Source organism: Uloborus diversus, chromosome 8 (genome assembly GCF_026930045.1).
Source record: "Uloborus diversus isolate 005 chromosome 8, Udiv.v.3.1, whole genome shotgun sequence".
NCBI classification, from domain to species: Eukaryota; Metazoa; Arthropoda; class Arachnida; order Araneae; family Uloboridae; genus Uloborus; species Uloborus diversus.
In genome coordinates, this window is record NC_072738.1 from 100,988,555 (window position 1) to 101,014,996 (window position 26,442).

The 26,442-nt window shown below is 31.2% G+C and overlaps 1 protein-coding gene across 1 annotated transcript; it reads right to left on the reverse strand.

Moving 5' to 3' along the window:
- Positions 1-25,154, reverse strand: LOC129227293 (U3 small nucleolar RNA-associated protein 25 homolog). The gene is made up of 4 exons (XM_054861831.1): positions 25,014-25,154; positions 8,432-8,535; positions 5,021-6,154; positions 1-553 (listed from the first exon to the last, which is right to left on the reverse strand). The coding sequence occupies exons 1-4, from the start codon at positions 25,033-25,035 to the stop codon at positions 14-16; spliced, it is 1,800 nt and encodes a 599-aa protein (XP_054717806.1). The 5' UTR covers positions 25,036-25,154; the 3' UTR covers positions 1-13.
- Positions 25,155-26,442: the final 1,288 nt, after the last annotated feature.

Consider the following 26,442-nt stretch of genomic DNA (forward strand, 5'->3'; position numbering starts at 1 on the left):
GCATTTTTATTTTTTATTTTTCTGTGTATTTTACAAAAATTTTCTTTTTAGAATTATACATATGTTTTGTTTCAGCAAGACCAACAATATGTTTCATTTGAAGCAGTTCAAACTTACTAGACAACACAGTACAACTTTTTTCCTCGAATTTTCTTCGAGGATTTGAATCCATCAAAGCATTACATAGTTCATGAAAAAAACTAGGATATAATGGTAGTTGGTAAAATATAATGTGCTGAATTCCTTTGATATGGTACCTGGAGTAAAAATGAGCTCTCTCTGTATACAACATAAAGTGCCTGTATCCTTTGAAAAACACATCTCTTGCTTGAGCAATTTTTCCTTTCTTGGAATACTCACAAATCATTACACAGCTGAGTTCCATTTCACGAAAATGATTCCGCAACCGAACAAAATCAAAATAGGAAGGAATATATACTAATGTTTGAGCCATAGCATTGTCCTTGAAGTCTGGCAAAACTTTCGTAATAAAAAAGTTGAACCGATCATCTATTTCATTTTCCAAGGTGCTTGTTTCAAACCATCTGAAACACTGTGGAGAAAAAAATAAATAAGAACATTAAAATCCACAAAAGGGGTTAAAAGCACACAGGTGAGCAGGGTTGTTGTTGAAATGCTTTAGTGTATTAGATACAATGAAAAGTAGGGCCTCAAAAATCTAAGCCTTCATATCCCACAGGACACGTAAATGACTTCCCAAAACATTGTTTCCGATTCTAAGTGGTTTCCACAACAATCAGTCTCCATGTTCTTTGTGTTATTCTTAAAGTTCCATGAATACATCACATTGAAAATAATAAATTTATGAAGAATGGTTATGTTCTTTGTGACATAAATTTTCTTCCAAAATTTTTTAATGTTTTTTTTTTTTTCATTTTTAAAAACTCTATTTTTTCTAAAAGGGCTTTGGTACAGGCCGGGGGAAACCATTGATTTCAATAGGGGCTAATAAGGAGGGAATCGAAGACCCCTGATATAGCAGTCAACCAGTAGTTAGTGTGTACGGCAGACAATATGAGGCCCAAGAAGCTAATCTATATGGCCGACCCAATATTTTGTTTAATGTTTCAAATCGAAAATTATCTTCTGAAATCTTCCAAACCAACCAATCATCTTCCTTCAGTATTATGGTTGATTGTTTTATAGAGCCAAATAGTTAGAAATTTCTAAAATACATGTAGAACCTTTATATTAATAAAATAACCATGTAGTAATGATATCAATTCTTGGTTTCCAATTCTCCTTTCTTTTAACCACATTTTGCAATGTTTTCTAGGTTAATATATAAAAATTTTATATATGTTTTGGCCTGCGAGATTCATCATAATATAAGGTGCTGCTTTCAGTTTTAAAAAGTACCATTATGAATCAACTGGCTAACTAAATCATTTTTATCAAGTTTCTGAACATATACATAACACAAAGCAAAATTATACTTAAATTTAAGTTTTAGTTAATGTTATGATGAAATTTTTACTACTCTTGTAAAGAGTATGGTATTAGTCATTAGTTTATATTCAAGAAAAATAAGTTTCATTATTACGTTGCTATGATAGAAAACATCAACTCCATAGCAGGTTCAACCATGGGAAAGAAATTCCATAGAAAAAGCATAAAGCTGCTTCAAAGCCTCAGATGAAACAGGTTTTCATTTAATTGTCGGATGAAAAAATATCATGCTGCCAAAATTAAATGGAGTTAGAATACTATTTAACGCTTATTTGGCAAAAAAAAAAAGTACAATTTCATATGATAAAAATTGACCAGTGATCATCAATGAATTATTATTCCAAAAGGGATGGGAAGACTTGTCATGTATAAGGTCCCTATAGTGGAGGAGCTGACGCATCTGCCATTTTGGAGCAAACTTGATCCAATGCTTCGCAGTGATAGCATTGCTGCCAGGGGCGTAGCTAAGGGGGGGGGGGGGGTTTGCAGACAACCCCCCCCAAAATGTTTGTCTCAAAAAAAGGAGAGAGAGAGAAAGAAAGAAAAAAGAGAAAAAAAGATAAGAAAAAAAAAGAGGAGAAAAGAAAAAGATCTGAAAAAGAAAAAAAATCAAAACGACTTTTTTCTGAATAACAATGGTCAAAAATTCACTTTTGACTAGACCCGTTGCTAGAAAGCTTCACTTTAAATTAAATGGAGGAAAAAGAAAAAAAAAAGTTAAATTTTCCAAAACATTAAAATAAATAAATAAATAAAAAATCTTTGCTTTTGTTTTGTTTGACACAAGTATCGAACTTGGGGCACCCCAAGATTCACCTCCCTCTTATTATTTTTTTTTAATACTAAAAAAAGTTTACACACACACACACACACACACATATATATATATATATATATATATATATATATATATATATATATATATATATATAATAAAAGAAGTAACCCCCCCCCCCCCCGAAACTCGGGTCTAGCTACGCCTCTGATTGCTGCTGATGTTTACATTTCTTTAGCATATGTTAAATTAAGTCAAATGGGTGGTTGTTCAGCTGTTAATTGTGCAAACAGCTGTAAAAAAGATTTCAGCACTTCAGATTTCCAGTAGATGCAGAAAGAAAAAAGAAATGGATAATTAATAGCCAACAAAGTGACTGGTAGCCTGGAAATGGCTTGCTCGTATGAGGTTAATATCAATTTATTTCTCATGATTTTACTATCATCACGTTATGAATGCTCTGTAATCTTTGCTAACATGTTGCAGTGTTCTACAGAATGTTTTTATTCTGTATTTCCCTGTTGTGCGATAAGTACTCTTGCTTTTGCTTGCTCCAAAATGGGGTATGCATCGACCTCTCCACAAGTGATGTGACAATAGAGTGTGACAGGCTGTTGTAGGGCTTTTCTCTTGAGTCTAAAAGAGAATTCTCTCTCGACTGATATACCTAGCAGTGAAAGCTTTCATTCTTTCGACAGATTTCTGACTTTTGAAAAAAATTCAAAACAAAGTGAAATGAAACACAAGATCAGAGTTAATAAGTAATAAATAATCAATCTTCTGCAAGTTAAATCTGGGATGTTGAGAACATATATTTTTTTTCAAATTTAATTTTAATATTATAATCATTTTTAAAGGAAATTGTGTCGCGTTTATTAATAATAAAAAAATAATCATCATTAAATGAAATAAAATTTCTTATGAATTCATTTCTTAAAAAATCACAATTCTTCAGTGTTAGTTTCGGTTTAAAACACTTTTCATGGAAAATAAGTTTTTATTTCTCTCTTTTTAAGTATTCAATACTGCATTCAATCTTTACCTTTTACCTTTCCCTTGAAAACTAAATTTGGGACACCCTTTCTGTATACCTTTTCTAAGGGTTTACTCTGTAGTTCAAAAAATAAGAAAATTTGAAGACTCGCTTAAATTTCAAGAATATCAAATTGGGGTAAGGAACAAATAAATGACATAGTAATAAAATACTATTTTTCAAGATTTGAAATCAAATGCAAGTTGTAAAAAGTCTAAACTAAATATTGGCATCAGAAAATCTATCATATGAAATTAAATTAGCTATCAAAAATGACATTATTATATTGAAACATTAATACTACATGAGCTTGACAATCACATTATCAAAAGGCAAAACATAGTTCTTAGAGATTTGGGTGTGTAATTTATCTGACCAGTAAGAAATTAAAAATGAGATGGTAATATTCTTTTCCAAGACTCAGATTATGAAATAGTAAACTATGACATGGCTAAGATAGTTACTGAGAGCAAGACAGACTTCCACACGCTAAAAAGCATGAGTCCACTATTCTGATTTAGTTAAATAACATACATGTTTGTGAATGCGTTTAAATTTTAAGTAGTAAACAAGGATTTATATGAATGAAAGGATTTATGAGAATGAAAAAGAAATAGAAGCACATAATCAAAAAAAAAAAAAAAGTCCCTTTTGAGTATTTTCAATTTATATATATATATTTTTAACTTAAATTAATTTTAACTTTGCATCCAAATTAAAATAAATTTATTTTATAATTAAAATAAATATTTAAAATTTATTTTTTAACTCTTTGAAACAATATGTAAAAAAGTTTTCAAACTAATTAAAACAATGAAAAAATATTACAGTAGACTTCGCTTAATGTGATCACGGTTAATGTTATCAACCCCTTATTACTATGAAAATCACTTGGTCCTGATTCTCTATTTATTTTTATGCAGGGCTGCCAAAAGCCAAGGCAGGACCCTTGCTGAGCCTTCCCCCCCTCAAATAAAATACAAAATTTAAAGCTTCCAACTAGACCGACATGGCCCCCTGTTGATCTTATTTCAATGTTAAAGTTATCGGTGTATGTGATCATTACATCATGTAATATTATCAGTTTTCAAATCAGGGATCGTACGTGAAACGACTTGAAACTGCTTTGCCTATTTAAGATAAAACAAAAGTTAACCAAAAAACAAGAAAAAAATAAACGCACAAAATACCTTTGATGTAACATCACAAGAGTTTTTTATAGATGGATCAAAAAATCCCTGTAGCTTCTTCATTAAAATAGTTAGAAGTTTTCATGACTGCTATAAAAAAACAGAAGGAGGAAGGAACAGATGAGTCAGATGAAGAACGCCATGTTGGGCCAAATCCTTAAAAAAGCTAAAATGAGGAATGCATTGAAAGTCTTGAAACAGGGAGAACACCACTGCTCCAATTATTTCACTACTGTTGCGAGAAATTTATAAATAAACTTCTGAAAATTGGAATACTAGCAATAATGGGTAATTTTTTATGTTTTTATAGAAAAATACAATACATAAACATAAGATTTTTTAAAATTTTATTTTAAAACCCAGAAACAAGTTGCTTAAATTGGCAAGTGTATGTAATTTTGTGATTTGTTTTATTATTATCAATCAGATTGTGATCAAAATCTTTGTGTCCCACAGTGATAATGTTAAGCTGAGACTACTGTTCATGAAAGTTTAAACAATAAATAATGTTTTAAAGTTCAAAGAAACATAATACTTAAATAAAATAGTTACCATTTTCATTGGCTCAAGGACTTGTTGTATTGCAGGGCTCTTAACTTTAGTCACAGAACTCAAATATCCAGAATAATTGAAACACTGATTTTGAAAAATGAATGTTTCAAACCATGTATTTTCAACTGAGCTCAGCAAAATGGTTTGGCGATAAAACTTGGCCATTCCATTTAGAGCGTACATTTTTACTCTGAAAAAATTACATCCATGAGATTCCTTGGGTAGAAGATTCATATGTTTCAGCACATGGAGAAGATGCAAGGAATTTTGCAAAAAAAGCACATCTGCCCTGTCAATAACTAATATTTCAACCGATGACAAAAAGTCGAAGTCCCTATCTTTCTCTCCCTCAGCTCCTATAACTTGTCTCAATCCAAGCGGAGATGCTATTATCAAATCTGATTTATAAAACTCGGAATATAGTGTGATGCTTTTGTTCTTTATACAAAGACCTATTTTAAAATCTTCATTGGTATTCCCTTCAAATGTTTCGTCATAATCTTGGGGTTTCTTCTTCATTCGTTCCGATTTCGGTGGGGAACCATATTCATCTTCAAAACGTTTTCTATTCCTAACATCAGCATTGGGCAACAAAGAAGTGAGTTGAGAGACGATCCGGTGAACATCGTGTCGAAAAGGGACCAAAATGATGCAAGTTGTTCTAGTGAAACCTTGATCTCTGTACTCTTCATCAGGATTTTTAGCTAGTTTTGAGTTATGATGAATGATCTTAGCGCTTGTTTTTAGCACATGATTTAACACATGAAGAATGTACAAAAGTCTTAAATTTTCACCATTTTGATAAGTTCTTTTCATGTACAAAACATCAAAATAGCTTAAAATTAAATTAAATAAAGACAATTCATCGGGTGATTTTTCCAAATCAAATAAAGGAATATTTTGAAAAGCGGAATACAAATTTTTTTTCAAAGCAAAAGTTTCAATTTTTTTTCCAATTGATGGTTCTTTGCTTTCACTAACCGATATTTGAGGTTTAGAGTGAATAAATGTCCCAATATTCTCCCAATCAAATTTTTTGCTATCAAATTTTAATTTTCCTGTTGCAGAAATTTCTGGCAATTCACATTTAAAATGATTTGTATAAGGATCATTTGCTGGTAATGCTTCTTCTTCCTAAAAAAGGATTAAAAAATAAAATTAAATTCAAGAAAATAATAATAATACAATTTAAGTACATACAACAATAATTTTACATAACTTTCATACTCTAAAATAAGAAGTAGTTTTTCATACTCTAAACACGAGGTTCATCTTGATATTTAAAGTTTAAAATTTAAATGTGTTTTCACCAAGACAGGTTTCCAACTAGATATATTTTGCTAAAAAGTAAAATATATCTAGCATAAATATTATTCTTTTTGAAAATATCCTTAAATTCAAGAATCTGCAAAACACTGTTTTGAGCTTTTGGGCTCTAAAAAAATTAATTCATTGCAATATGTGTAATCGATGATACAATAACAATTCAGAATTTAATCTCAACCATTTTGGAAACAATAAATCACCAAAACAAAAAGTTTCACAGGCTTATCTTACACTAGATTAATAATGACTGCCCAAATATTCTTCTACAGACTAATCATTTCAACAATTTTAAAAGGGGAGGGAGCAAAGATTATGGGTATACTCTGTTTATATTAAAGTCTGCTTATTTCACACCAATATTACCTGGATTTTCGTTTATCTGGATTGTTTTTGGTCTGGTTAAACAAGAACGTACTGTATATTATAAGGTACTAATCTATAGCAGCAGAAACCTAAATTATGATTTTTTATGAATGCAGAATACAACAAACACACACCAAGGTTGATAAAAACAGCAATAATAAGGCATGAAAATTGCACTTTATTGCATATACGTGTTTCACGATTACAAGGAAGCCTTGCTAAAGACGTTTGCTAAGGTAAAAGTCAATCCAACAAAAGCGTAAGGATTTTGTCAGAGGTTTCAAACAGTTTTCAGTTTTTGTGAAAATATTTCTTTTGTCATTATATTTTCAGCAAAGGTACAGTTTTATTACTTAAATTGACATTGTTTATGTAACTAAAATATATGCAGATCATGAACATAAATAGTCAAGCATGTTTATATGTCAATACATGAAGGGAAAACTTTGGTGAACATGTCTCTTCTATGTAAATCAATTTTCTTCATTCTTTGTAGTAGCTACTGCCACTTAGTGTTATCAGTAAAAAAATTCGAAAACAGACTTTAGCAGACGATATTTAAAGGAGATGTCAATTAATAATTTATTTTTGCACTCTAAACAGCTATTTCTGCCTTATGAATTAGCCTACCTTCTCAAGTTTGGTTCAGGTGGAAAGCCTGTAAGAAAATGCCTCATATGCGGTTTTTAACAATGCGTTGAAGCTTCAATCGCCCAATTTAACTAGGAAAAAGTTATAAAAGCATTTGTTAGTTAGCGAAACTCATGCTTTTGAAATTTAATTATTCTTCGTTGTTTACGCTAGCCGTAAGGAGCATGAAACATTACGTTTGAATTGATTTTCTTTTAAAATAATAAATAGTTTTTTCTAGAAGAAAAATTCATTGTAGTGTTTCAAGCTTGGTATGGTTGGAAAGCCTATTAAAAACATCCCCTACGACATTTTCCTAGTAGGAAACTCAATGTTCCTAAATTGACTAGTAAAAAAAGAGCTAGAAGCAATTTCAAGTAAGTAAAATTCAGTTTTTATTGATCTTTTGCACCAGAGAGCAAGCATGAAGCATTTGCCGAACAATATTATATGTTAACAGTTCCTGTTTGAGTGTTAAGAAATAAAATTCTTACATTTATTTATATTATTGAGGCTTTGTGCCTCTAAAAGACCATGGGAGTTTCAAATATTTCCTTATTGATTATGAATTTAGAGATTATTTCTAGCCAGTTCAGAATTTTAGAATCAAGCATGAGTCAAAGTCGCTACACCTATACTAAACAAGCAATATCTATGCTTGTTTCTTTTTCTTTCCCCCATTTCCTTTCTGTATTATTAATGCAGCTGTTTCAGTCCTTCTGACTCTCCAGGGGCAAACTAGTAGAATGTCACTGTAACGTTTTAAAAAATGTTCTCATTCTGCAAATTTTGACAGACAATTTAGGAACTTTCTGATAGTATTGCGGTGTTGCAATTTTTTAAATGATATGTAATAGATATTTCCAGGCTTGAATTTCAACCTTAGATTAAGTTGAAATTTCGTTCAGTAAATTAAGATTTTTTAAAGATTTCAATATAATTACTTATCATTCTACACCCTAAAAATAAAATTTTATCGCAGGCTTTAAAATCAAGAAAGGTAGAGATGATATATAAAATCCAAAAATAAATTCATCAAGTACTATAAAATAAAAAGAAAAACTGCCTCACACATACAATATTTTCACCTACCTCTTCATCCGAAATTTTTTTATCATTCACAATCTTTTTATTTTCGGGTCCATCAGGATTTTCGTCAATGCTCAAAAGTCTCTTCTTACATTTTAATGGTGTTTCTAGGAATAAAGTAAATTTTAAAAATAAGATATGAAAATATTTACTGATATTTATCAAATGTATCAACGCTTATTTAATGACATTTTGCTTATCTAAATCAACGTAAAAGTGTTAGGTAATTACTTAGGTGATAAAATGTGATTTTATTTCCATAAATATAATAGCCAATTCACTGATCGAGTAATGCTTGGACTTCGGCAACAACGAAACTTGTGCCATAACCACATGACGACATTATTTCATTGTTGAAGCACCACAAATTCAGTAAGTTATTTATAATTGATAATATTTTTTAGCAATGTTTGACAAGCAAGGAAATGCTTTTTTTTTGACAAGGCTGAACCAGTTCTGGTAACTGAACTATTTTACTGGTTAGGCAGTAATTTTAGGAAGAATGAAGAATCGAAAAAATGGTCAACAATCAACGCTATCTACTGGAGTTTAGGGTTAATTCACTGGAGTTAGGATTAAAATATTTACTACCAAAATATCACCTAACAGGCAATTGTTTCGTTTAAATGTAGAAGCAATTTTCACCAGTCAAACCTTGACTGCTGATATTCTTATGTAATAATGTCACTTTATTAATAACTGCTAAACGTTTACTGACTATTTGCTTTCGAATTTGTAAAAAAAATATATTGTCGTATCTATCAAAAGGGTTAAAAAGTTTATTATACTTTTCTCAATACTTAACTCAATTTGAAAAAAGTTCTGAAGCACTGAAAATACAGTGAAGCACCGTTTATATGTTTTGGAAGGGACTGTACGAAAAAAGCATACAAATGAAAAAAACGTATAATAGGTATATCTGAATGTGTATTCGACTCTGCAGGGACTGATTGATAAAACGTATAATTGATAAAAACGTATAAACGGAAATGTATAAATGGTGCTTCACTGTACATCAATAAAGTTGCAGAAATCGCAAAGAATAGATTTCCAGAAAGAGCAAGAAACAACAAATTTCAGATTCAAAAATTATATTGATCATTGAGAGCATTAAAATTCAGGCTCATTTTAAAATATTGAATGTATTAATACGAGGCATTAAAAAACCAATTTTTTTCCTAGTAATTCAAAATAGAAATAAAATTAACAAAATTCACAATCATGAAAACATGTTCTCGGCAAAAAGTATTATTGCAAAAGATCGCTACTAACACATACAGTAAATCCTCATTATTCCAGACCCAATTAAACCTGAATTTCCTTAATATGGGGAGCCTTTTAGATGTATCCTTCCTTACTCATTTGAACAACAGCCCAGGTGGGCCTTGGCCTTTCCAAGAATTTTCTTGCAGACCTCTCTCTTTTTTTTTTTTTGGCCATGGCTTACCAATTTTTTACTCTTAAGGTAGAAAAATCCCTATCAAGGCAATCAACCCATCTGACTTAGAATCAGGGTTGCGTTTTGGACTGTCCAAAACTGGTTTAGGACAGGACAGGTGGTATTTTAACATCCAAAACTGTCTAAAACTGTTCAAAAGTGTCCAAAACTATGCTAAAATTAAAGGGGTGTAATCTAATCAAGTCGTATTGACTGCAATATTTGTAATGTATAAATATAGACATAACCGAGGTTTAATTAATGACTTTTTTATAATAGTTTTTTCTAAAATGTTGCATTAAAAAAATTTTTACTTAAAAAATTGGCAATAACTACTACATAAAAATTTTCTTATGTAACAATTGGTAGAGTTATGAGAGGAAATTCACAACACTACCAATACAACTAATTTCAGTTCCATTTATAATTGAAAGGAATGTTATTAAATGTGCAATATTTAGGTGGAAAAAAAGCTTAATTTTTTAAATGATTTTTACAAATAAGTTTTACATGATGTTTTAACGAAAATTATTTTTTAAATCATAGAATAAAGAACAAGAAATTGATTATTAAACACTGATATTGCAAAACTTGTGTTATTCTTTTTTTTTAGTTCATATTTTTTAATACATTCTGAAACGACAAAAAATTGTAACTTATTGCATTTAAGTCAATTATTACACTGTATTTTGAACACTTTCTTTTGCACACATGCATAAATGTCGAAAAATTTGGTTTATGGAAAGAAAAAAAAAACCTCCTGCATACAAATTGAAATTTTTAATGAAGAATTTAATTTCTACATAATTAGATTAAAACCAGCTGCATAAATAAACTACATTTATATTTATACTTGAATGTTCACATTGAATAAATATATTCAATAGTCAAAAAATAATTTTGACACATTTTGTTCTGTTTTTGATATTTTCTCACAAAATATAGTTTCTCAAGAAATAGTTTTCGACACTTATGGACACAAGGGCTTTGAACAGGATGATAAAAAACTTTCCAACCCTGCTTTCATTTGCACACATGCATAAACATAGGTGTCGCGAATCGCTCTTTCGTATAATCGTTTTATTCGGAGAAGTTTCCATATTTTTGGGATGGTTTGCCGCTCTGATATGTAAGTAAAAATCAGCACTTTAGTCCCAAGTTTTTATTGAAATAGTAAAAAGGGGCACATCACGATTCACATAAAATATGTACACCTGGTATAGTATGATTGTTCGAAAATGTCCAAGAAAGTAAACGAGAGACAAGACATCTCCGGAGCTCTATTGCATCCTTCCTTCTCTGGTCCAGTTCTCCGCATCTCTCCCTCTCGTACAGTCACCCGATTCCCACCAACCCCACTCGAAAGAACCCCCACATCCGGTCAGGGGTCAAGAGGGGAGTGAGAGGTGACCTTGGACGAGCGTGGGAGTGGTTGTTCACGACAATAGAGAAATTTGGTTGCTATCATCAAAAAAAAAAAAAAAAAAAAAATACTAATGCAAAGAAATTGAAATTTTGATCAAGATTAAAATAAGTAAACTAGATTAAAATAAGTTGAATGTTCTCCATTGAATAAATGTTCAATATAAAAAATTACTGCGATACATTTTAATCTGTTTTTGATGCTTTCTCACAGAATGCAATTTTTCTAAAAATATAGTTTTGGACAGGACGGTAAAACCCAGGGTTTTTACTATAGTGTCCAAAACCTTGCCAACTCTGCTTAGAATGTTTAAATAAGAGGCGAGTTAGCGCAGTGTCATATTTTTTAAGGTGCGGTATTTCATTATTTTATAATGCATTTTGGTAATTTTCTCTTTTTAGTTTTATTTCATTCTCTTGAACTTAAAATACAATTTTTACCAGGTACAATAGTTTGTTTGTTTATATACCTTGGCTCAATTCAAAAGTTATTTTGTTTAATCCGCAATTTCGTTACTTCGGACGACCTGGATTCTTAATCAGTTCGGACTAGCGATTGCAATACCGGACCAAAAATTCAATACCAGTATTCGGTATTTTAAAAACATGATACCGGGATTAATACCGGTATTTGAAATTTCTCAAAAAATTCTTGAAAGCATATTGTTTTGTTGCCACATTTCATAATTTTGTACAAAAATTGTATAATTGATGAAAACTTATTGTAAACAAATACAAAATGAAGGAACAAATGTGGGAGTGAGAAGCAAAGAGATATAAGTGCAAAAATTAAAAATTCAGAGGTAACCAGTACAAATGGTTGGAGAACCTCTCCTCTGTTTTGGGGCAAGAGATGGAACTAGTTGTCCTGGTGGGTGCTGAAACAGAGCATTATTTAGCAAAAATTTTGATGTACCTAAGATTAGAAACTTTAGTCAACTTACATCCCTTTGCTTCTCACTGCTGCAAATGTCATAATAAAAAATAATAGTTAAAAACATAATACATCGATTGAACTGCCGCTAAGCCTGGAACTCATTTTGTGCTCAACTTTCCTACAGTTGAAAATACCCTTTCAGAATTCTCGGAGGTTGGTGGTATTGTTAACAATGCGCGATACATCTCCTCTAATTGTCTAGAAGTCGTCCTTCATCTTCAAATTATTCGGTCTCTTGCTTGTTATACTAGGAAAAATCATTTTTGTGTGTGTGTGTTTTGTATTGTGTGTATTATTATTATTATAATTTTTCTGGATTTATTTATTTACTTATTATTACTATTATTATTTTTTTTTTTTTTTGAGAGACGATACTTTTTTTATATTCACATCATTTTCTCTTGAGCAGGAGAAGTTTGTGTTCGATTTTTGATATTAGCGCTTTGATTTGAAATTTACAATAAACTTGAATAAATTTGATGTTGGTAGTGTCTCTTATTTGTTTACGTGTTCTTTTCAAAATTCTTTAAAATTATAATTATGTAAATATCAAATATGTTTCAAATGATTGTGCTTAACCGCTATGCATATTTTCAAGACACTTTATAATTTCTAAATATTATCTTGCCAAGCATAAAGTGAGACATGACAACCAACCAATACTGGTGACAAAAAATTACCATTTGGTTTATTAACAAGAAAAGGTTTTTGCTAACATTCAGTAGGGTCTGGTCAGGGTTGGGTTTTTTTGCCGGCAAAAAGGTATTTTTGCCGGGACAGTGGAAAAAAACATGGCAAAAATGGAAAAAAACGGCAAAAACCTAATTGCAAATAAAGTAGCATTATAGTGTTAATCAAGAAATAGTGACAATATAATATAAATAATGTTCTTTAATATTTTAGTTGTCTCTCCATGTTACTTCTAATTTATGAGGTGAAAAATAAATAAAAAACAAATGTTGGGATTGCAAAACTTAAGATTTTAAATGTTTGCTAAAACAATTTTTTCAGAATGAGCCAATTCCTCCAATGCTAAAATAAAGAATGTTTACTTAATCTTAGTAAATTAATAAAAAGTTTGAATTCTAATTATATATATATATATATATATATATATATATATATATATATATATATATATATATATATATATATATATATATATATATATATTTAATTAATCATTTTTTTTATCCCACTAAGATTTTTAAACTATTTAATTAATAACAGAATATTTGCTTGAATATAGAAAAATATTAACCTTTCCTCACTAAAGAAATAATGCATTTTTTCTCACTTACTGGGAAAATGGATAGCCAAAAGAAGAATTTAAAAAGAAGAAAAAAAAAAGCTGATCAATATGTGCATTCTATATTTACTCTACTTTTTAGTAATACTAGCTCACTCTACAGAAAATAGCAAAGCCTTTTACCAAAATGTTTTCATGCTTTTACTTTTATATAAAAGGAATAAAAACTGTCCGTAAGTTGTTAACACAAAATCTATTTTTGCCACTTTGGCAAAAACCTATTTTTGCCAGGCAGTAAAAACCATGGTTTTTTCCGCCCCGGCAAAAACCTGCCAACCCTGGGTCTGGTGGGGGGAAGTGGTCATATGTCAAATAAATGGCTATAGCTTGGAAATAAATGTTCGAATGAAGGTGAAAATTTTATTTTTGAGTGGGGCAGTTAGAAATACATTTTGAATACAAAATTTCACAGCTGGCAGTATTTTATTTGATCAAAAAATATTTTGTGTGAATATGAAAAATTTCAAAACCCAAACACCTCTTTTAATTTCCTTGAGAAATTTTGTTTGTTAGAATTATGAACATATTGACTGCACGGGAAGCTTTCTACATGTCTCAAGAACTCTTACTCATTAGCAGTTAGCTGAATCTATTATAGATCATTTTTTAGAGCAATTTATGTAAGATGGGGTAAAGTGGTCATAATATTAGGCTTAACGAATATTGTTCTTCTAATGTCACTTAATCTTTAAGTGGGTCATTCTCAGAAAAATCAGGAATTTGTGTTTCTGGTTTTTACTATAAAGAATAAAAGTTTAGAAAATAATTCAAGTGACTAAAAACACTTTAATACAACTGATGGAATATATTGAAGTTGCTAAATGAGAAAAAAATATTTTATTTATTGTTTAAATTTAGTCCACAGAATGTGATTTATCACATCCGTGGACTGTAACCGCTTCACTTTTTTTGTTTCATTATTTTATATTTTATGCACCAAACAAGAAATTAGCTACTTAAGCTATATTTTTGATCAAGTACACATTTAGTACACACTTCTCAAAAATTTAAAGTTAAAATTTAATTTTCATATTTATTTAATTGCAAGTTTAATGCCTGTAACCAGAGAAATAGTCACATCTGTGGACAGAAAAGAAAGTGCCAATAAATTCTCCCAGGTGGCAGTACCAAACTGTATTGGTTGAAGGATCAACTCTCAAGAAGCCATTTTGTTCAGTGGAACAGAAACAGAAGCTTGCTTTGAGATTTCTGTGACTTTATTTAAAGTTTTTGTCCTTGATTTACAGAGAGTAAAGATCAGCTCATCACATCTGTGGCTCATACAGATTTAAAATAACCAGGTGAGATAATACAATAATTCAATGAATTGATAATATTAAGTGTAAAATATTTGTTTTTCAACTTTGAATTCAAAACTTCAAAAGCACATGTTCTTAAATGTGGGAAATGGTTGTTTTTATCACATCCGTGGACATCACATCTGTGGACACAGTTTGTCCATGGATGTGACACTATGTCAATTGATGTGATTCAAATACAAAGTTAGTTGAAATTTAAGCATTGCTATAATATATATGCCAGACATAATGTCTTTGAAAGAAAAAAAAAACTGGCAGCAAATGATATGGATATGTTTTATTTATTTCTCATGTAGGGTTTTTTTTTTAAATATTTTGCTGCTTGTTTATGTTAAGAAATTATTTTATTTCTTCATTATATCTATCTTTCTAAAAAAACTTTCAGGCAGTATCTTCAGTTGTGTAGGAAATTAAAAAATTTTAAACCATTTTGGAAAATGTTTTAGAATTTATTTATATATTTGAAGGTTTATACCTGAAGGCATTGTCTTCATACCTTCATATACTCTTCATGAATAATCTTCATATAGGCAAACCCTATTTGTAGACCCTACTGCTTTATTTAAATTATGCCTTTTTTCAATTCTGCATTATGGCTATCAAAACACAAACTGTTTTCAGGATAAAATCTTAAAAATGTTTTTTCTTTTAATTTCCAGAGTCAAAATGGAGGAAGCTCAAACAAAAAATAAAAACCTAAAATTAAATCTGAGAAAGAAATACAGAGAAGAAGAGAGGTGAAAAAACTAAGTATGAGGCGTGCAAGAGAGAAATTGAAAGCTGATCCTGAGAAATATGAGGAGGTTAAAAGGAAAGATAAGGAAAGAAAGAAGTCATCAAGAAAAAAAATTTGTGAAATGAGTGATCGTGAGAAGAGAAAGATACGGAAAGGCTGGCGTGAGCGTGCTAAAAAACACAGAGAAAAGAAAAAAGAAATAGAACAGGCACTGTTAATTGTCGGGACACCTCCTCAAAGCCCTCAACATCACGATGTGCCTGAAAACACCCCATCTCATTTCAGAGTTGCTAGTGGCTATAAAAAAAGGAAGCGAAACAGAGAATTAATGAAAATAGAACTAGATAAACTTAAAGAACAGAATATGAAGTTGAAGAGACAAAGGGACAAGTACAAACAAAAGTACTTCAGAGCAGTATCAAAGAAAGATGATACTCCAAAGAAAGATGTAAAAAAAATGCTGAGTGGTAAAAAAGTTCCTGAGATAATTCGTCAAAACCTTGAGTTTGGAGCAGTGCTGAAAAAACAAATTAATGAAAACTTCAAGAAAGAGGTGGTTTTGAGTAAGAAAAGAACCTTAGTAAGTATGATAACAGGTAAAATCATTAAGAAGTACAGATTTATGAAAAAGATTTCTCTTTTGACTTCTAAAAACCTGTTGAAACCAAAAGTTGGCTTACAAAAAAGGAAATTACATCAGAAAGTAAAACTTCAAAATTTAATTATCAGTTTTCTTGAGAATGATGATAATAGCCGGCTATGTCCGGGCAAAAAAGACACAATAACAAAGAGAAAACAGAAAAAACAAAAGAGACTATTATCTGACTCTCTGAAGAACTTACACCAAAAATTCACCGACACATTTCCAGAACACAAAGATCTTAGCTACCCACAATTTTGTCGAGGACGTCCATTTTGGATTGTTTCACCAAATTGTCATAAGCGAAATACATGCAATTGTAATTTGTGTGACAATTTTGGGTTGGTTGTGAAAAAAATGAAGTTATTAGGAATGATTGAAGAAAGATCGCCTAATGAAATACTTCAACGAATAACCTGTGAAAAAAACTCGATTTCAAATGCTTAGAGAAAACTTGTATGGAATGCAGCAACAATGATCCAATTCAGATAGTTAATGAATTTGCAGAAGAAAAAATTAAGTATGAGCAATGGATAACAAAACGGGTAATAATTGAGACTGAAAATGGAAGTAAGATGAAACAAAATACATGCAAAGAGGAAATCAGCTGCACTAAGCATGAATTGGTTTCAAAGTTTATAATACTAATTGCAGAGTATAGGCAGCATGTCGCCAATATCAAGCATCAGTATCAAGTGACAAGTGAAATAAAGAAATCCTTAGCTGAAGATGAAGTTCTTGTACACATGGATTTCTCCGAAAATTACCAGTGTAAATACAGCGAAGAGGTTCAAAGTGTGCATTTCGGAGGATCCAGAAAACAGGTGACATTGCACACCGTCATGTTATACTACAAAATTGAAAGCAAAGAATCTCAACACAAGTCTATCTGTACTATATCTGATAGCAAACGACGTGATCCAGTTGCTATATGTGCCCACCTGAAGCCTGTTTTTAAAGAAGTAAAGAAAGTTGTTCCCAATTTACGGAAAGTGCACTTTCTGAGTGATGGTCCTAGTACACAGTATAGGAATAAGAAGATGTTCTACTTGGCCGCAAATTTAATTGCAAAAGACCTGAAAGTTGAAAGCCTCCGTTGGCATTATTCCGAGAAAGGCCATGGGAAAGGGGCACCTGATGGAATTGGTGGGTACATAAAAAGGTTAGTTGATACTATTGTGAGTCATGGAAAAGACATTCAAAATATTGATGCTCTTATATCAGCATTGAAAGAAAGACGCAGCACCATAGATATTCACAGAATTGATTCTGAAGATATCGACGAGCTAGATAAACAACTCCCTAATAACATACAAACTTTCCGAGGTACTCTAAAAGTACATGAAATTACATGGAGCAAAAACAACAAAGCAATTATTCAAGCAAGACGGCATTCCTGTATACAATGCACAGCTGAACAAATCTGCAATCATTATGGAATTGGAAACATCAAGATTGAGGATCCAACACTTGCAATTCGGACGCCATTAAAAGTGAGTGATGTATATTCCTCTGATGAAGAAAACAGCATGGAACAATTTGGGACTATCACACATAACAGCTACATTGTTGTTCGATTTGCATCAGAGAAGCATCATATTGAACATTATGTTGGCATGGTGGAAAGAGTTGAGGAAGACTTGACGGTAAATTTTATGCGAAAATCAACTGGAGCTGGAAAATTTGTTTTTCCAGAAAAAACGAATGTGGAAACAGTTGATAAAAATGCTGTGGTTAAAGTTTTAAAGCAGCCGGAAATAAATAATCGTAAACAGTACATCTTTAAAGAAAACTTGGAAAAATTTAAAAACATGCATTAACTTTATACTATTTTTTCTGAAAGAACTTATCATCCATTATGATTTGTATTCTATTGAAATTTTTGTCTGTTGCTTTACTTTATGTGAATACTGTTGTTTACTTTGATTTTAATTTTCAACTGTGTAATAGTAGTAAGATAATACATTTATTTCATTCATTATATAAATTTCTTTTATTATCTATATTATGCCTTTATTGCAGTCTATTATGACTTATCTATGTAATAAATTGTCACATCTGTATAGCAAGTGTCACGTCTGTGGACCTGGTTTTCACGTCTGTGGACTCGGTTGTCACATCCGTAAACACAACTTTTTTTTAAATTTAAAAAACTTAAAATATTTGCTTGCTTGATCTGAACCACTATAATAGCATTATTACTTTAGGATAGATCTAACTAAATCTTAAGTATTTAACATATTAGGAGAAATTTTATTTTTTTAAAAATCAGCAGTAAAATTCCTGCTTTTTCTGAGAATGACCCAAGTATGAGGCAGATAAAAATTAAGTATTGAATAATGATTATTCATTACTTAAGTATTATTAATTAAGTATTGAATTTATTAATATGAATTGTTTTTACAGTAAAGGCGGCTAAATATACGAGTATATGTGTATTCATACGCATATACTCATGTATGAATGTATGTAGACATATTCACATAAATGCACCAATAAATGTGTATATGGATATTTGCAAGTATTTTTTATCTATACAGATATACAGTCAACTATACACGTATATACTCGTATATATACGAACACTTATATACTCAGGTACACACGTACGTACTGGAGTAGACACTTACATACAAGCATATGATATACATATACAAGTATACAGAAGAGTTTAAACATTTGGGGAAATTATTAAAAGGTATTAGAGGAGAAGATAAGAAGCAAAAGAGAGAAATATGAAGAGCATATAGTCATAAACACAATGCTGACGCGCTACATGCACACAAAGCCAGAAACTGATGGATGCAAAACAGGTCAAAAATTTATTACTCAAAGACAATTTTACGCAACATTTTAGGTCTTAAAGGTTTAAACTGATTGATGAAATTTGTGACCTGCAGCTGTAATACATGCATTGCAATGACAAAGCACTCTCTGTTGAAATAACGAGACTTTTGAAAAACTTTCATCAATCGCTGCGCCTTTGTTGCGATGTGTGTATTAGAGCTACAACGGGCCATAACTTTTAACAACTGTTCTAAATATTTCTTAAAAACTAAAATGTTGGGTAAAATAATCTTTGTGCAACAATTTGTGACCTGTTTTGCATCTATCAGTTTCTGGCTTTGTGTGTATGTAGCGCATCAACGACTATAAGTTCTTTTTATGATTCTTTGCTTCTTATCCTTCCCTCTCACACCCCTTAGATTTTTGCCCAAGAGTTTGGTTTCATTCTGTAGGCACAAATGTATAAGAGTGTATATGGGGCATTCCACGGTATTTTTGACATTTATGTAGAGTCCGTAACGTGACCTTTTTTGCCATAACTTTTTAATTTACTGTTTGATTAGCATATTATTTTATTTTGATATTTTCCTACCAACACATCAGATAATATTAAAATAATTTACAAATCAAACCGTAAATTAAAAAGTTATGGCAAAAAAAGGCCACGTTATGCACTCTACATAATGTCAAAAATACCGTGGAATGCCCCATATACCTTCTCGTGTTTACATACATGTACTGGTGCATACACGTAAATGTACGTATATACGCCTATACATACGTATATACTCGTGCTTCCATATATATATATATATATATATATATATATATATATATATATATATATATATATATATATATATATATATATATATATATATATATTAGGGTGGAACGAAAAAAACAAAGTTTTTATTTTCGAATCGTAATAGTGCGGAAAAGTTGCGATTGGTGAAGACTTACAAAACAAAACAAAGATTTTTAAAATCGGATAATATCTTCCAATCCCGCAACGAGCCTGAATATTTGAAAAAAATTGAAAATTTCGTGTTTTCTTAGTGATTTTTCAAAAATTTTGTTTTATGTTTCTTTTTAAAGCTCTAAGATGGAAAAGTTACGATTGGTGAAACCTTCAGAAATTAAAAAAGAATTTGAAATCGAATAATACCTTCTGATCCAGAACCAAGCCTAAAAAATCGAAAAAGTTGAGAATTTCAGGATTTTTCCGAATTTTTAACATTTTTGGATCAATGTACTTTTTCAGGCTACAGAACGGAGAAGTTACGTTTAGTGAAGACTTCAAAGTGAAAAAAAAAATATCTTTTTGAAATAAAACAATATCTTCCGATCGCGCAACGAACCTACACGTTTGAAAAATGTAAACTTTAAGCTCTTTTTCAGCTTTTTTTTTCTTCTTTTAGTTTAACGATCCTCATAAGTTCGGTATGAAATACTAATGGAAGAACGTTTGTTTATAAAACAAATGAGATATTTCAGTACTAGAGCCTGCCTGTAAATTGTTCACATGGCCCTTTAATCCCGCGATACTTATATTTGTTTATCCCGCTTAGTACAGTGTATGCATCTAATACGCCCCATCAGCGAAATAAAGAACCGCAAAAATTTCACAGACGATGCCATTCATGGTTACTGAACAATTCAAATCTGTCGATACTTACCTGACAATCTAAAACAAGTTGTTTACCCTGTCATTGAAAGAAACTCTTACTTTGCGCATCCCGAAAACTTATTAATGGCAATGGTGTTTAATGAAAGGGGGCACATAAGAGAAGTAGCATTTAAAAACGTCTTAAAAGTCAGAGAATCTATGTTTCTAAAGACAAAAGCATTAGAAACTTTGTCATTCCATCGCTAAATTTCGAAGCAGAAGGTTACACAGAGATTATTAATTGGAACACGACAAAGCTATCTTCTCCACCTTTTCTTCGAAAAGTTCCTAACAAAGACATTGAAAATTTTATTGTAACAGGCACTATACCCGACTGGGATATAAAACTATTCCTCTGCCATACGCAAGCTGTCGAAAGATGTGTGAAGCTAATGACGGAGGCTTCACTCAAAGTGTGTGGATTTAAATCAAAAGATGGCTACATAAGAGCAACATTGATATCCAGATCAATTATGCCCGAATTTTCCAAAAAATCTGATTATAAATTAGCTTCAACAACTAACACTTAAAACAATAAGACTTGTATACTGGATTGTAAATTTGGTAAATATTTTATAACTTTCTATTATTTGAAAATGTTTCATTGTTGTAAAGAATGGTAGTTTTGCTTGTTTGGAATATACCTTAAAAGTCAAGAAATAAATTAATGTTTATGTGTAATATAGGGTTTTTTAAAGGCTTTTCCCTGTAACACCGGGGGAAAAAACAACAAGAACAATTTTCTTTTTAATCACTAAGAAAAGATGAAATTCTCAATTTTTTTACTTTCCATGCTTGTTCCTGGGTCAGAAGGTATTATTTGATTTCAATATGTTTTTTTAAATTTCTGAAGGCTTCACCATCGTAACTTTTCCGTCTTAGATTATTAAAAAGAAACGTTGGAGCAACATTTTTAAAAAATCTCTAAGAACACATGAAATTTTCCATTTTTTTTTTCAAATTTTTAGGCTTGTTGCGGGATCGGAAGATATTATGCGATTTTAAAAATTTTTGTTTTGTTTTGTAAGTCTTCACCAATCGCAACTTTTCTGCACTATTACAATTCGAAAATAAAAACTTAGTTTTTTTTGTTCCACCCTAGTAAACAACTTGTTTTAGATTCTCAGGTAAATATTGATAGGTTTGAATTGTTCTGTAAACATGAATGGCACCATCTGTGAAATTTTTGCGGTTCTTTATTTCGCTAATGGGGCGTATTAGATGCATACACTGTACTAAGTGGCATAAACAAATATGAGTATCGCGGGATTAAAGGGCCATGTGAACAATTTACAAGCAGGCTCTAGTACTAAAATATCACATTTGTTTTATAAACAAACGTTCTTCTATTAGTATTTGATACCGAACTTATGAGGATCGTTAAACTAAAAGAAAAAAAAAAAGCTGAAAAAAGGGCTTAAAGTTTACATTTTTTCAAACGTGTAGGTTCGTTGCGCGATCGGAAGATATTGTTTTATTTCAAAAAGATATTTTTTTTCACTTTGAATTCTTCACTAAACGTAACTTCTCCGTTCTGTAGCCTGAAAAAGTACATTGATCCAAAAATGTTAAAAATTCGGAAAAATCATGAAATTCTCAACTTTTTCGATTTTTTAGGCTTGGTTCTGAATCAGAAGGTATTATTCGATTTCAAATTCTTTTTTAATTTCTGAAGGTTTCACCAATCGTAACTTTTCCATCTTAGAGCTTTAAAAAGAAACATAAAACAAAATTTTTGAAAAATCACTAAGAAAACACGAAATTTTCAATTTTTTTCAAATATTCAGGCTCGTTGCGGGATCGGAAGATATTATCCGATTTTAAAAATCTTTGTTTTGTTTTGTAAGTCTTCACCAATCGCAACTTTTCCGCACTATTATGATTCGAAAATAAAAACATCGTTTTTTTCGTTCCACCCTAATATATATACGTCAGTAGACACGTGCAAACACGCACTGGATGTATCCAGGAATTAACTCGTATGTACTCATATGTGTATGTAAGTACATTGTACACTTATGGCGTGTATACGTCTGCTATACACGTATATACTCAGGTATGCACTTATATATTTGAAATACAAGTGCATACACGGATATCATGTTCGTTTATATACACGTATATACACGTGACACGTATCTATACTCGTGTAGACACGTATACACTCCTGTAGGTAATCACGTATGCAAGTTTATATACTCGTGTATACACGTGTATACTTGAGTAGGCACGTGCATGCATGTATCTACTCATATATGAATGTGTTTGGTCATGTTTACACAACACGTATATACTCGTGTATGCATGCATATACTCGTGCATATATTGTAACACTAAAAGTAAAACCGAAATATACTAATGTTTGGGTTATTTGTAATGGTTTTACATATATTTTAAACTATGACCACTTTACCCCATGCTATGTCCATTTTACCCCACCCCATGGGGTAAAGTGGACATAAAAACATAGGAAAAAGAAAGTTGTAAAACTACTTAAATCAATTATTGTTTTTTCCTAAAATTCAATGTACCGTGTTCTTTAATAATGCAATATAAAATAACAACAAAAAAAGTTAAAGTGTTTAAAGAATTTATTGTATTTATTATTCACCTAAGTTAAAAACCTACGACTTTATGACCACTTTGCCCCACAATACCCTACAGTTGAGACTAATATTTAAAGAACATATGAAGTATTATTGTAATTGATGGTTGGTAAAGCTGAAATAGAGGTCACCACTCGCCACATGGCAATTAAAGTTGCAAAATTGGCGATTAAAAAATATGTCATTGATCGCCACTCTTCTTGCATTCCCAATCGAACCACATTCCCCTCCCCCTGTTTAATGTCTTTTATAAGTCATATTTAAAAACTAAAAGCATTTTGCATAAATCTTCTAGGAGATGTTCATGAATAGTTGGCAGGTTACAGGAAAACAATGTTTAATATATCACTCATACACAAAAAAGAGTAACACAACTCAAAACATATTTTGAGGTTCATTAAAAAATATATAACAGTTTCAGATATTGCTTATGACAGGAAATAAGGTCCTCATGGTTTTCAAAATGATTTACTAATGCTCTAAAACCGAACTTTTTCCTCGTTTTGCACTGTACTAAAAGGTTTATTTATTTATTTATTTATTGTCTCTTCTGTAAAATTTTATGCTTTTGTGTCACCTTTCTTGTGTGTGAGCGATATTCTTATGATACTTTTATTTTTATTATTAATAAAATTTTGAAACATAGTTGCAGTTTTAAAAAGAGGCCACTAATAAAACTGAGTCTACCAGCCACTGTCTACTAACCAAATTTCCCAGTTTTCAGGTTTAATGGTTGGAATAAATTATGCATAGAGCAAATACATTCGAAATTAACTTTCACAAAAGGGAAAGTGAATGATCAGGGAAATAGATTAAATAAAAACATGGTGCACAAAAACGCGATTCATCTCACCATTTAATAATGAAAATATCATTTTGCAATCTTTTCGCTACTTTTGTTTAATGATATTCTATTAGTTAAGCTTTTGAATCCAAATTTTTGCATCAATAGATTGATTTTGGTTTTAGGTATATCATGGAAAAATAAATACATTTAAAATATAAGTACATATTTAATAAGTTAAATTAAAAATTCTTTAATTGAAACTATTTATTATTTTCAGCTAATACCGAAAATACCGGTATTTTACCTCAACAAATACCGGTATTACGAAATTCCAAATTGCTCGAAATACCGGTATTCTATATCGGTATTGCAATCCCTAGTTCGGAGTAATGAAGTTCAACTGTGTGTACAAAAATTATATGATCTGATATTAAATTCCACACATTCATTATATTTTAATAGATCACTCTTTTCAAAGAGTTAATTTCAAAATTTTGGATTATTCTGAAACTGTATTTTCAAGCGGTTTTGGATATTAGAACCAAAGTGGCCAATCCAGAAAAAAGGAGTTGTAAAAAAAGTTTCTAGAACCAATTAAAGTTAAATTTAAATGTAAATACTAATCCACCATTTCCATTTTAGTGATAATCTTGCCACAGAACTACGTTCGGGCAATCCAACCAAACTTCAATCCTTGAACATTAGAACTTTTTAAGCATTTTTACCGTGTCAAGAATTGCAGACCTTGCTTTATTGGCCTATATTTAACGGCCTTTTCTAGGGCCGCTTCTACCAACTATTAGAGGCCCCCAAATTGTGAGGTTTGGCTACAAGAGAGTCTGAAAAAGTGTTTTGTCTAGGGGCCCCTGATATCTTGATCGGGCTCCCTAAATAGCAACAACCTTGTTTACTGAAGAGGAAAAGGCATAACGTACCAACTTCATCGGAAGATTCCATTATAACGCTATTTAGAAGAAAGAATACCTCACTGAATTGAAAACGTCAATCAAAACGTTGATCAAAGACCGTTCTACGAAAGAAATTTCTAAACAAATCCCACACCCACATGCTTTTGCATTTTGTCAACAAACACCAAACATAGCGTTGCCAAAAACAATGGAGAAAAAACGCCAGGGCTCTGGTTCGGAACCATCTCACCGGCCCCACCATGGGGACCGAGGGACTATACTAGAGTCCCTATATGGAAACTAGAGTCCCAAGCTTAAAACAGCTTTTCTTAATTTCTTTGATCAGTGGAACCCTTTTAAATTCACCCTTATTTTGTGGAACCCTTAGTTTTTTTTGTCAATAGTTTGCAGTGGCGTAGCCAAGATTCTGTTTGAGAGGGAGCCCAGGTTCTTATCTCAAAGAGACTATCACATTAACTATTTGCAGTTAAATTCATAATTAAATAGACTTTACTAAAGATCATTATAATTATTGCTATTTGCTGATTATTATTTGTTATTATAAAACAGCAAAACACTCCTATTTGTATAGGCGGCGGGTGCCCATTAAAAGGGGGGGGGGGTCAAAGGAGGTGCGAGGGAAGGACGCAGGTTTGGTGGACGACACACCCTTAAAGCTAAATTTTTTCTTCAAAAATTGAGCAATTGAATTTTTACGTCATTAATAATGAATTGACCTTCTTCCAAAAATTTGAGAAACGGACTCAAAAAGCGGGACCAGATGGCCACAGAAAAAGGATTCCCTCCTAGAAAATCCAAGTTCCATTTTAATTATTACGAAATAACATAAAAAAGAAACATAAAACAAGCACTTGTTAGGTTATGCCTTCTTTCTTCAAACACGTGAATAGACACACATCACTATCATTTTTCATTCTACCCTTAGCTTTGAACTTAGAAAAGTGGAGGGGCAAAATCCCAATACTGTTGAAAGTGAGAGGGCAATTGCTCCCCCTCCCTTGGCCCCTCGTACAAGCCGCCTATGTATATTTGTGTTTCCGAGTATTTTAAAAAGGGATAAATAACCTCAGAATTTATGCATGAGTTAGATTAAAATATTTTTTAGTTAGGAAAAGAAATACTGATGCGTTTTACCAACAATAGTGTTAATTCACTAAAACTTACAAAGAAAAAGTTTTTTAGACATAAAAATGTCTCTTATTTTACAACAATTTTTAAAGTTCTTTATGAATCAGAGACTGATGTCATTGTATGTTATGTTGACTTAAACTGGTTCTTACTCGTTAAATGTTAAGTTTGTACTTTCAACTGCTTGCCTAGAGACTGGGATAGTGGCTAGTATAGTAAAATATTTGAAATTTACCTTAAAAATCGTAATTTTAGGCAATATTTAGTAATGATGCAGGGAAAGGGATTTTGGGGTGTCCCTCCGTAA